The sequence below is a fragment of the Lineus longissimus genome, chromosome 12 (genome assembly GCF_910592395.1).
Source record: "Lineus longissimus chromosome 12, tnLinLong1.2, whole genome shotgun sequence".
NCBI classification, from domain to species: domain Eukaryota; kingdom Metazoa; phylum Nemertea; class Pilidiophora; order Heteronemertea; family Lineidae; genus Lineus; species Lineus longissimus.
This window is the reverse complement of record NC_088319.1, coordinates 6,238,203-6,251,444: the sequence shown is the minus strand read 5'-3', so window position 1 is coordinate 6,251,444 and position 13,242 is coordinate 6,238,203. Positions and strand designations below refer to the sequence as shown.

The 13,242-nt window shown below is 42.5% G+C and overlaps 1 protein-coding gene across 1 annotated transcript; it reads right to left on the bottom strand.

Moving 5' to 3' along the window:
- Positions 1–2,584: 2,584 nt before the first annotated feature.
- On the bottom strand, positions 2,585–3,562 carry LOC135496489 (piggyBac transposable element-derived protein 4-like). Its single transcript, XM_064785850.1, has one exon. It carries the CDS (start codon positions 3,560–3,562, stop codon positions 2,585–2,587), a length of 978 nt encoding a protein of 325 aa, XP_064641920.1.
- Positions 3,563–13,242: the final 9,680 nt, after the last annotated feature.

Sequence of the window (13,242 nt, the reverse complement as noted above, 5' to 3'; positions counted from 1 at the left end):
ATCATTTGGTTGGGGGACATGGCGAGGACATGAAGCACTATATAGACCTTCATGCTATATTCTTACATTCATTGCCCCCTGCAAGCTGAAGTTCCTCAATGAACTTTAATCATTTGGTGGGGGACATGGCTGTGTCTAACCGACTTTCTGTACCTCATTAATTTTTATGTTATGAAGCACTATATCTTCAAATAATATTCATCTAACTTCAAGTTTTCTTAGCTTAATTCAATGCACGAAATGTTTACTTGACTTGAGTAATTCTTTCCCTGATGACCAGATACCATTTATCTTACCTTAATTCAGTGCTTCTTCCAAACCAATACTCTTCATTCAATTCTCAATCATTGTATTCCAATACTTCGGTGGGGGACACTGACGTCTCTAACTGACTTATTATATGTTCCTCAGGAGCTGAATTTAAATCTTCTTAGCTTCATTCTTTGTCAGAAATGTTTGCTTGAGTCACTCTCTGAATTTAGGTTAGCTTTATTCATTTTTATAAATGATTACCTGAGTCATTCTTTCCCCGACGACAGCAATAACCAGAATGATATTGCCTTAAATCTTACTCTCATTGCTTCTTCCAAGCAAACTCTTCTTCTCAATCATTGTATTCCAAGCATTCGGTGGGGGACATGGCCGTCTCTAACCGACTTCCTGTTTCTCAGTCACTTAATTTAGGTCTTCTTAGCTTAATTAATTGTCAGAAATGTATATTTGAGTCACTCTTCCCCCGATGACAGGAATGACCAGGATATCGTTTATATTGCCTTCATTTTTGCTTCCATTTGTAAACATTAGCTTTGTAACATGCTGTATATTATTACTTGGTTTTTTATATATGCTGTATAACACATGCGCAGTTTGAGAAATACTGGATCATCTTCCGGCATCCCGTTGTTCGTGTCATTATTTACATGGTACCAGATAAAAAATTTTAAAAAAAACAGGTAAACATGAACGTAATTAAACAACCGGACCCACTATGCCTAGATGGCAATGTTGACTACAACTGGAATACGTTTAAACAACGTCTCGATCTGTATATGCTGGCGATTGAGGCCGATAAATTCAACGATCCTCGCAAGATCGCAGTATTGCTCACCGTAGCCCGACAGGCCGCCACCGATCTCTTCAATACTTTCGAACTCTCTGACGGGGATAAGGTCAAATACGATAAGGTCTGTGAAAGTTTTGAAAAGTACAGCTCACCAAAAAAGAATTAAACGTATGAACGCTATATATTTCGCAGTAGGCTGCAAAAACAAGGAGAAACATTTGACAGTTTTTACACAGACCTCCGCCTCAAGGCAAAAACATGTGCATTTGACGGGTTGCATGATTCAATGCTAAGAGACCAAATAGTGTTTGGGATCAGTGATGTAAAAACTCATGAACGCTTGTTAAGAGAGCCTGAACTGTCCTTAGGTAAAGCCATCAGTGTCTGCCACAGTGTGGAGGCCGCTCGTAAACATGCTAAAGTCCTTGATGTTGGCACAGCCACAGGCAGCGCTGCAGAAGTAGGACTTGTGAATAAAAGGACTGGTGCTAAGTCAAAAGGTGGCGGTGGTGGTCAAGGTGCAAAACGCAAAGCGTACAACAAGCAATCATGTGGCCGTCATGGTACTGGTGGTGACTCTAGACATAAATCGAAATCTGTCCAGGATGCCTGCACGCGTTGTGGAACGGTGCATGCACATGCAAAGGAACACTGCCCTGCTTATGGCAAAACATGTTCGAAATGTGAAAAGCCAAATCATTTCGCTAAATTCTGCAAAACGAGAGAGAACCCAACAAACAACGTCTCAACTGTTGACCAGCAGAACATTTCAGAGGATGACTTTGATGACACTGGTATTGATGAACTATTTATTGGATCAGTTGACAACCAAGCACACAGTGCTCAAAGTAAAAATGACAATGTTGATTCTGAAGTCAATAGTGTACATGTAGGTCAAAGCAGTTCTGTTAACACAGTTGACAATGAGTGGATTGCGTCAATAGTGGTAAATGAAACAATTGTGCCCATGGTTCTAGAGTGTGATTTCAAGTCATTAACTCTTTCAGACCCGGGTGATTTTTTCGCGCGCAACCGCCTGTGCCCGGGCGATTTTCTGAAAAAATACTAATATTCAACAGAACATAAAAAACATTCTACTCACCCTATTCTGGAAAACTTTGCACCATTGTAATCAGCTATCCAAGCCCTTTCTTTTGATGTATAATAAGTCTATATATCCTTTAGGGTTACTTTGTATGTTTTGTCCCAAAATCCTGTGAAATTGTGTCATCTGAATTTTTGGAAAAGTTGCGGAAAACTGTTTTTAGTCAATAAAGTCACCAGATTATGAAAATAATTGTATTTTGTAACTCCTAACTTGATTCCAATTGAAAAGGAACAATGTTCTAACATATTTACAAAGTTTGTTGGGGTTTTTGCCTCAAATTGACCTCTAAATCAAATGGTAGTTTTTCACTGTGTGAAACAGCCGGAAACATGGGACAGCGCAGAGGGCAACCCCACATTCCTCACACCAGTAGGATGTTTCTTTTCGTCTATTATCAGGTCTCCCTCTATTTTCTACTCTTCTCTGATGTTGGGCTTGAGCAAAACAGACTTTGCATTGCCTGGTGGGCTTTTGCTTCTTGTCTGTGGGGGGATTTGGGATGGGAAATGACGAGCAACGAGTCTCGCGGCGTCCCCGTCATCAATGTCATCATCATCCCGGTCGACACCAGCAGATTCTACAAGTTGCTCACAGACATCCTCAAGAAAAGGTTTCAAAGCCACCTTGCCATCTCCCTTTGCAGCAAGCAGTTTGTTGTAGATGCATCTTGCATTGACAAGAGCAAGGTATATCATATGGAAGAATAATTTCTTCCACCACTTTAGAGTTTTTCTTTTGAATGCATAGTACTGCATCATCTGGTCGCTAAGATCTACTCCTGACATGAAGTCGTTGTAGTTTTGAATGGCAACTGGCTTCTGTTTGGGTCTTCTACCCCCTTGAGCTCTTACCATGACCTGCTGGGTGGCATTGTTGTGCTGTGTTGAGAGAATCAACACATCTTTCCGGTCCTTCCACTTCAGACAAAGTAGAGAGCCCTCGCGCCAAGCAACGATATCTCCCTTGTTCCTCAGTTTGTCCTTCACATGAGGTGAAAGTCCCTTTCTGTTGGCCATCACAGTCCCAGTGGCAACAGTTCCCCTATTCCACAGTTCATCATATAGCTTTGGACTGCTGTAGTATCTGTCCATGTACAAAATATGCCCTTTGTCCAGATAGGGATCACAGAGACGCATCACTGTATGGTAAGTAATATCCTGGGTCTGCTGGTTTTCTCGTCCGGTGAACACCTCAAATTCGAAGCAATAACCACCTTTGGATTCACAGACTTCATAGAGTTTTATCCCCCATTTCTCTGGCTTATCTTTATTGTAAACACGAAATGACACTCTGCCCTTGAATGCACATGTTCCTTCATCTAGGCTGATCTCTCGGGTTGGAGACACAGCATCCCTGAATTTCTGCAGAAACATATCAGTTATTGGCCTCATTTTATAAAGAGGGTCATGTCCATCTTGCCCTCTAGGTATGTAGTGTGTGTTATCTGCCACATGAAGCATAGACAGGATAGAACACCACCTATTCCTAGGCATAATGGATTTAGCAAATGTAGTTTTGTTCACCCCTTTCATAGACCAGTAATCTCGAATATGTGGTTTTTTTACAAGGCCCATGTGTATCAAAATAGCCAGGAAGATTTTCAGATCTGCTATGGTGACTGTCTGGTGAGTTTCCACATAGCTATTTACAGAATACCTTTTACCACTTTGTTTCTTTTGCCTATGAAATAGATTTGACTGTTCCTTGACATGACGGAAAAAATCCTGATCAAGAAATTTAGCAACAACTTCAAGAGCAGTAGGGAAGCCATCTCCAAAGTCAAGGTTCACTTTAGGATCTCCTGTAAATGCTGGCAAATCAGGTAGCTCAGCAGGATCACCATCCCAAGGTCTCTGAGGGGGTGCAATACGGCCAGCCCTCCCTCCCCCTACACCGCGTCCACGTCCACGTCCACGAACTCTAACACCACCGCCACGTGTTCGGACCCTGCCCCGCCCTTGGGCCTGCACTGGATCCCTAGGCTGGGGGAAGGGCTTCTTGATGAAGGACTATCAGAAGATGGGGCAGGACTTGCATCCCGTTTATGTTTAGGGGCATTGGCAGGTGTAGCAGTTACTGTATCACTTTCGTTATCACTAATGTCAGTAGATGCATGCTGATTACCTGAACCTGAAGCCTCAGGCTCATAATCTGAACCACTATCCCCATAATCTGGGGCCTGAGCATCGTCAGAGTTTTCCTCCTCACCTTCTGAATCAGAATTGACTTCCAATTCAGAACCAGAATCACCATCAAGCGCGTCTAAAACTTCTCTTGTCGAAAAAAATCGGGACCGATTTGCACTGGCCATGTTGGTTTTGACATGTGTCATTTGAGGCCCTCTATCCGACCGCCAAATAACTAAATATCGTCTGCAAGGCTGTCAAATGATTGGAATAGATCGTTAGTTTCATCAGCTGTGAGTAGGAGGCGTATAGAAGGCTCTAGGAAAGCAGAAACCAGTTTGAAATGGGCCAATATGCCATCACGAGTATACTCGTGCCTGGGCAATCCGTCATGTTTGGCCATCACGAGTATACTCGTGCCTGGGCTTGAAAGAGTTAAAAAACAAACCCAAAGTTTACCAGAAAAAGGTCAAGCTAACAGCTTACAATGGAACTGAAATTGAAAACAAAGGTGTTTGTAGATTGCATGTAAAACATGGTGGAAAATGTCACAGTCTGTACTTTGTGATAGTACCAGAAGGGAAAACTCTTTTGGGTGTGGCTGCTTGTGAAAACCTAGATCTAATAAGACGGGTTAAAACACCTGTTATCAGAATAGTGATGTGGTCAACGTGTCCACAAAGTTTCATAATGGGGAATTCAGTGGTTTTGGAGATATTTAAGAATGATTTGAAGGCATTGCATCATTTCCAGGAAATGCAGATTCCCTGAACCATTTATACCTGGTATTGCACCATATCTTTATGTTCATTGTGCTTACATCACAGTGCTGTGTCAGAAGGAGAATATGTCTTTCCCAAATGAGAAATCCTGCTCCATAGGAACCTATCTTAAAGAGGATTGTCGTGCCCGGCCTTCGGACATCTTTCGTTCTCTGGATAAGAATCAACTGGAAATACTGCATCTTCGATGTGATATAAGTGCCGGTATTACATTGACGTCTGCATGTAATCATCACTATGACAAGTACTTAAGGCTTTATTCATGCAATGAAAACAAGTGCATGGATCCTTTTGCGATACATCCAGAGAAGGCTGTGAAACGGGGATTACGTGAAATTAGTCTAGAGTTTTCAAAACTCCATCCTAATCCAAGACTGATACCCGGCAAGAAACTTTGCAGAGACTGTCGCACTGAGGTGCCAAAACGTGACAGGCCTACAACATCGAATGCGGATACTGATAGTGATACCAATGGTTCAGAGCAAGAGAGCGGTAGTAGCACACAAGGTAAAGTACATTTAGGCATTACAATGTATATTCTTCATTGAGTTGTAATGTAGGAGGAAACCAGGACACCTTCAGAAAATGTAGGCCTACAACCGCACCCTGTAACCGCATGAAGGACATGGCGAACTGCAGTGTTATGTAAACTTGAAACACAAAACATTTTGTTTCAACCGCGCGTGTGAAAATCTGATGCTTGCTAGTAGAAGAATTTCTACCACATTGGGCTTTATCGTAGCTATTTCAATTCGAATTGTAGCACTTGTTGAGCACTGCACGGAGTCCAGAAGTTACGTTCAACGGGCAGGATCTATAACTAATGTACATTATTTTTCAGGTGAAGGAAATTCCGAGATAGAAGATCCAACTATTATGCCTACAGCCAGCACCTAAATGATAGAAACATTCGCTCTGCCAACAGTCAACGAAACATTCTCGGTTTTAGGGAAGACGCCCTTGGATCCCAAAAGGATAAAGCTCCAAGGATACGGTAAACGAAAGCTGGAGCAGCTACAGGCAGGAGTCTGTGATGTCTTCCAAATGAATCCAGACCAGGACGATTATGATACGATTGTCAGTCAATTGAAAGAAAAATTTCCAAATGTTACACGGAGTGAGAAAATATGCATTCTCACACTTTTACCCAAAACGTGGAGCATAAAGCGAATTGAACAGGAATTCAATGTTACGAATTGGATGGCGAGAACGGCAAAAAGGCTCCAGGAGGAACACGGAATAATGGCTTCGCCGAATCCAAAACTCGGGAGTAAACTTGGGAACGATGTGATCCAGGTTATTCGTGAGTTTTATTTATCAGACACCGTCAGCCGTGTTATGCCAGGGAAAAAGGACTTTAAGTCAATATATTCAGAGGAAGAGGGGAGAAGGATACATGTTCAGAAACGTCTCGTTTTGTGTAACCTTAAGGAAGCATACATATTATTGAAATCAGAAAATCCCGGGATTCAAGTCGGACTTTCAAAATTCTCGGAACATAGGCCAAAACAATGTGTTTTAGCTGGAGCATCAGGAACACATAATGTGTGTGTGTGTACGATTCATCAGAATTGTAAGTTAATGTTGAGCGCTGTTGGGGAAAAAACATACCATAACTTGCTCGCTGAGATGTCTTGTAACCCTGGTAAACCAGAGTGCTTTTTGGGCGAATGCAAATTTTGTCCGGGGGTTATTGGCATGAAAGAGAGATTATTGGAGTGACTTTAGCGAGAACTATGCGTTTGTGGTGCAGGATGCCACACAAGGATACTACTGGGCAAATGAACAGGTGACGCTACACCCTTCAGTGGTTTATTACAAGACAAATGACATTATTCACTCTATCAGTTGTGTGATGATATCTGACTGTCTGACTCACGACACAGTGGCTGTAAGTTTTTTTCAGAAACAGTTAATGCAGGTTATAAAATCGAAGGTCACCCCTAAAAAGGTCGTATATTTTTCAGACGGTTCGGCCGCTCAGTACAAGAATAGAAAGAATTTTGTCAATCTATACTTTCATGAGGAGGACTTTGGTATGCCAGCAGAATGGCATTTTTTCGCAACTGCACATGGGAAAGGCCCATGTGATGGAGTAGGTGGTACTATAAAGAGACTTGCATCTAGGGCAAGTCTTCAAAGACCTATTGACTGCCAGATTAAGACACCACAACATCTCTTTGAATGGGCTAATGACAGCCTTCCAGGTATCATTTCCATATGGTGTCCAAAGGATGACATTTCCGAGCATGAGGTTTGGTTAAAGACAAGACTTGGGGATGCGATCACAATAACAGGAACGCAGAAATTGCATTCTTTCTATCCAGCAGATGAACCAAACAAACTTTCCGTGAAACGCTATTCAAATGCATCCAAAACTAGTAAAGTCAAAGTTCTAAAGGGCAACAAATAGTTTGTTAGCGTACTTGTGATATTGCTTTTTTCCTTTGGACAACAGCAATGCTAAATCAATGTGAAATGCTGTCAAAATGCGTTCTTTCCACTAGGACAAAAGTAAAGGAAGGCTCTCAGTGGCCATACCAAATGCACTGAGCCTGCTCGGTCCTTGTCTAGTATTTCAATGGTGCAGGTTACTGAGACACTGTTTATAGCAAGATCTTTGCACAAATAGTGTATAGTGTAATAAATTGTGTTGGTGAATTATGTATGTGCAAGGTTTTTTTTCCTTTGAAGGCCACTCATTCATGCAGTTTTCCTTAAATATCTCCAAAACAACTAAATTCCCCATAATGAAACTTTGTGGACACATTGGCCACATCATTGGCTAAAACTTCCTAAAGTTTGAAAAAAATTGATCGATACTCATACCCTAAAAAAGTACGTCAAATGTCAAGGTCACATCAAATGACCTTGAAAATTGGATGACCTTGAAAGGTCATCGTGTCACATATCAATGGAAAGGGTATTGCCTACCCTTTCCAATGATACAAAATTTATGCTTCTCGGGTCCAGGAGTAGGGAGTATGGTTCGATTTCTGATGCGGGGTTGCAAAATTAGGCCAAAACAGTCAGATTTTCAAAATGCTCTAGAGCCGTGAAAAAAAACCGGATGAAGCTATAATTTGGCATGTGGCCATTTCTTAGCGGTGCCCACAAGTGTGCAAAATTAAACCGAAATCAGAGGGGGGTCGGCGAAAAATTGAGTGGAATGGCATGGAATGACCCACATGCTGTATAACGCATGCGCAGTTTGAGAAATACAGGATCATCTTCCGGCATCCCGTTGTTCGTGTCATTATTTACACCATTCCAAATCAAAACTCTTCTTTCAATCACTGTTGTGTGTCAATAGTTCAGTGGGGGACCAGATTGTCTCTAACCGACTTCCTGTTCCTCAGTCATTGACGTTGTACTTCAATCATTCGGTGTGGTACATGGCCCTGTATCTCATCAACCTTCTGATTCAAGTTAGCAAGGGAGCTTACTCAGCAAGAGACCAAATTCCTACAAAGTGGAACAGTAATGCATACCATTTGCATTGAATGTAAGTGATAACCGAGCAGTCATGGTGAGTGGGGACAACAGACAATAGATTGTTCCGGCAAGTTCAAATTTCCCGCCCGTATGACGTACCCGTATCGAATTTGTTTATGACGTCATCAGTTTGTGCCATCTTCTCATTACGCACACGGCTGACGAATAGGTATTTACGTTTGGATCGCATCAGTCGCTGTACGTATTGGTTTTTCGGCTTAATTGTGGTATATTTAACTGTTTCAAATCAGTAATATGGTTTTACAGGTTGTGAAGATCACGTTTGATGTGTTTGGATTTGTAAAATTTGTAAATTTGGTGAAGAAAAGAAGGATTTGCAAATGTTTCCAAAATGACGAAAAATCACTATAAAATGTACACACAAATCACACGCAGGCCGACTTCGATTGGGACTCGAGTTTTACTCGAGTGACCCGAGTTGCAATCGAAGTGCTGATATGACTCGAGTTGCCGAACTGTCGAACAAACATGGCGGCAAAGTTACCCGACATGACTGACCCCAGCCCCGTCGAGAGTGGAACTCGAGTGGACAAATTCCAAGATGGCGGAGAAACTAGTGTGAGTCGATTTTTGCGGCGAAAGTTTGTTAAATAAATCAATTTTTAATGGTTTGAAGTATTTTTCTTGTGGCTTTTATGATAAATTGCGAATTGTAGCGTGTCGGTGATTTGTTTAATCGGTTTCGTTTAATCAAATTAATGTGTGGTAGGCCCGGTGGTACTGGTAGGGCATGCGTGCATGCAGGCACTGCATGCAGTCAGTGCTGTACATTTTGCTGTATACGTGGTCAGGCAGTAGGCCTAGGCCTACATCTGAAATCTCATATGCTCTGAATTCATTCATCTAGGCCTATTGATTGTAGTCACTGTGACTGTCACTCACAGGTGCCAGGTTTGCCTTTTTCATAAAATGCCAATACCGGCTGGAATGCACACTCCATGACCATGATTGGCATTGCCATGGACATGGTCGTGGACTTGGGGTTCATCCCCCGCTCCGACCCTCACAGTCATACCACAAACATACGTTGAAGGACCCAAAGTCGCCACTTTCATCACATCAGGCATTTAACTCGCCACTTTCGCCTTTACGTTACTTCTGCTTGGCATGACGTGGCGAGTTAAAAAAAGCCTGTCGCCGTGAATGTGGCGCTTTTAAGGCTTACATTCATGACAACAGGCTTTTAGGGCTTAACAGGGTTCGTCCGGGTCATGGAAAACCTGGAAAGTCATAGGATTTCATTTTTCTTCAAAAGGCCTTGAAAAGTCGTTGAAATAGAATAATTTTGTACAAATTCATGGAAAAGTCATGGAAATATGTAACAATGTTGTTTTTAAAAAAAAGAGCATGATTTCTCAAACTATCTTGTTACTTTCTTACGTTTGGCACTTCAGCGATCAGACATCGGCGCAGGACTTGTCGGCCACGTGCTCCGACCAACGCATACATTATAAATGCTTGTTTCGACATCAGCGCCGCCCCGTGATAACAAAGGAAACTCACACACGGGGATTCCCGATCGAGGTTCCTTGAATCCTTCTGCATGCATTGACATGTACACGTCTTGTGTATTATGAAACCTGGGTACAATTGAAATGTTTTGGCACTTTCGGTATGTAAATGACCGTGATTTTGAGATGGATATGCCAGGCAACTGTTGAATTTCGTCTCGATTGTAAGATTGTAAGAGGAGACGGAGTGTTTTTATCGCATAAAGAATGCCAGGAGGAAGCGTTTGCTCCACTGACGATAGTGAGATTAGTAACGAAGACAGTATAAGCACTGTCTTATACGAGGACCGGGATGATGAGCCAACGACAGAATCGACCATGATGTCACCTCTTGCTGAGGAGGCTAGATGTGGTGTTTCCGGGGTTCCGCCCAGGTTATGTGTAATTCGTGCCATTGAAACATTATTTCTGAGAACTGGGAGGTCGTTTTTCGTTTTCTCCAATGAATCTGACATGTGGGTCAAGTGCAACAGGTAAGAAATAAATGTCAGTCCGATGTGTATGATACAGCACGTAAACAAGTCTCTAGTTCGGCCACTGTTCACTTGCTATAACACATGGATATACACAAGGAATATTCCTTGTGTATATCCATCCATGTGTATTGCAAGTGAACAGTGGTTCGGCCATTTTTTAAAACTTGGTCAATGATGACGAAATTTGACCACATGTTGACCACTTCTGTCTTTTCTTTTAGGTGTGCTGACAAATTTCATCTACATTGCCTCATTCAAAATGGGGTTCTAACCCTGTACAGTGCTGCTCTCAGCTTCCTTGATAACTCTGGATTCTCATGTGGCTGTCTGTCAGTAGGACCGAATTTGTGTTGTGTGTGACAATCTATTAACTTTAATTTGACATTATATCGTAAGAATGTAAGAGGAGACGGCGTGCCTTTTATCACATAAAGAATGTCAGGCACCTGTTCGTTTAACGAGGAATGGCTACAGAAGCCGGAATACAAGGGATGGGTGCGGTGTGTGGATGACAATAAGCATAAGGCAAAGTGCGTTGTGTGCACCAAGCCGTTTGATGTGAGCAACATGGGAGAGGCGGCCTTGAAGTCCCATATGGAGGGAAAAAAACACATTGCACGTGTAAATAATAGAAAAAAATCCACCCTGATTTCTTCATGGGCTGCTCCCAATTCTCTGGTGAGTACGCCTATGGCTAGCGGCACTTCCAGTTCCACTACTACGCCAGAGCCAACGGGTCCGATTCCTGTCATGAACACTACTAGGCCTAATAATACTATGGATACATTCGTAACACGATCGGACACACTGAGTTCTGAAATTGTTTGGTGCCTACATGTGGTGTCCTCGCATTCATCGTACAAATCTTGTGAAGGAAGTGCAAAACTTTTCCAGAAGATGTTTCCCGATAGTGTGATTGCCAAGGAGTTTGGATGTGGAGAGACTAAGTGCGCTCGACTAGCAAGATGGGGTATTGCTCCTCATTTCAGGAACCTGTTGACATCTGATGTTAACCGAGCTGAGGCCTTCGTTTTGCTCTTCGATGAGAGCCTCAACTTTCAGAATCAAACAAAACAATTCGACATGCACGCTCGTTTCTGGCAGCTTGACCAAGTATCCACCAGGTATTTCGGTTCAGAATTTCTAGGGAAGGGCGATGCAGCCCATTTGGTGAAAACTTTCCCAGAATGTACCGAAGAAACTCTTCAACTTGGTAAGCTTCTGCAGATAGGCATGGATGGGCCAAATGTCAATCTGAAATTCCATCGTGAAATGGTATCTCACATAGAGCAGAATTATGATAAACGTCTCCTGGACATAGGTTCATGTGGGTTGCACCAAATTCATGGTGCATTGAAAAATGCAATGGAAAAAAACGAGGTATTCAAAGGTTTGCAGGATTTCTTCACCAGCCTCTTCTATTTGTTCCATGATGCCCCAGCTAGGCAAAGTAAATATGCGTCTGTGACTGGTACTTCAAAATTTGGACTGCAGTTCTGTAAACACCGTTGGGTAGAGAATCTGCCGGTGGCCAGGCGTGCTTTGGAAATCTTGCCGGATGTCATCGAATATGTCAAAGCTGTCCAGAAGAAAGACAAAAGGGTGACAAAGCCAACTTGCAAGAGTTACACAGTCGTTGAAAATGCTACCACGGATCTTATGACTGTTCCTATGCTGCAGGTTTACATCTCCATATGCAGAGAACTGCAACCCATTCTTGTCAAATATCAGTGTGACAAGCCCATGATACCTTTCCTTGGTGCAGACATATTCAACATGCTTAGGAGTCTCATACAGAGGTTTGGAAAACCAGATGATGTTAAAGCCGTGACCACTCAACGCAAGATGCTGAAATTTGATGCCAAGAAAAGCCGGTGTGATGTGAAGAAGGTAGGTAACATCTACAGAGAACAATATAAATCGTGTACAGTGTATGGGGGACTAACAGGGCAATATCATTGTCCAAACCTATGACTGGACCAGATATTTGAAGCAGTACTTCAAACGGTTCAATGGTGTGAAGAGTCAGCAGCACTTCAGATTCGATGCGAACAATCCAGGTGTGGTGTACACCAAAGCATTCTCAGAATCAGATGAGGAAGCTTGCAACTTGCTGAAAAACAACAATGTGCCCCCACAAGATGGAAGACCACCAGTTAGGCCAGCCAGGGGCCTCAACAATGCAAGACAAGCATATCTGTTCAAAGAGATTCGCGAGTTTTGCACCCCGGAAACAAGAGACCTTACATGCCCTAAACCAGCTACTCTTTCAGACGAAGTCCAAGAGCTTGTCACTGCAGAGCCAGTGCCTCAAGTTGCCATGGTGACCAAAAAAAAGCCTGTCCAAAACAAGAAGGCAACAGCAAAACAGAAGACAATAAAGTAACTTTCACTGCCTTGTTAAGGACTTTTGAAGATAACAATCACTGCCTTGTAAGGACTTTTAAAGATGACAATCATGATGAAGAACTTTTCTACAGTAAACCATGGAAATTAGAGTTTCATTGTAAGGGCGCGTTCTGTGTGTGAATTATAAAGGGTGTGGTCAATCCAAGATCGCCGCCCTGGGGTATTCTAACTATGGTGAAGTTAGAGGTTCACTTAGGCTACCTGGATAAGGACCTAGACAAGATGGAGTACTTTTCCTCAATATTAACCAT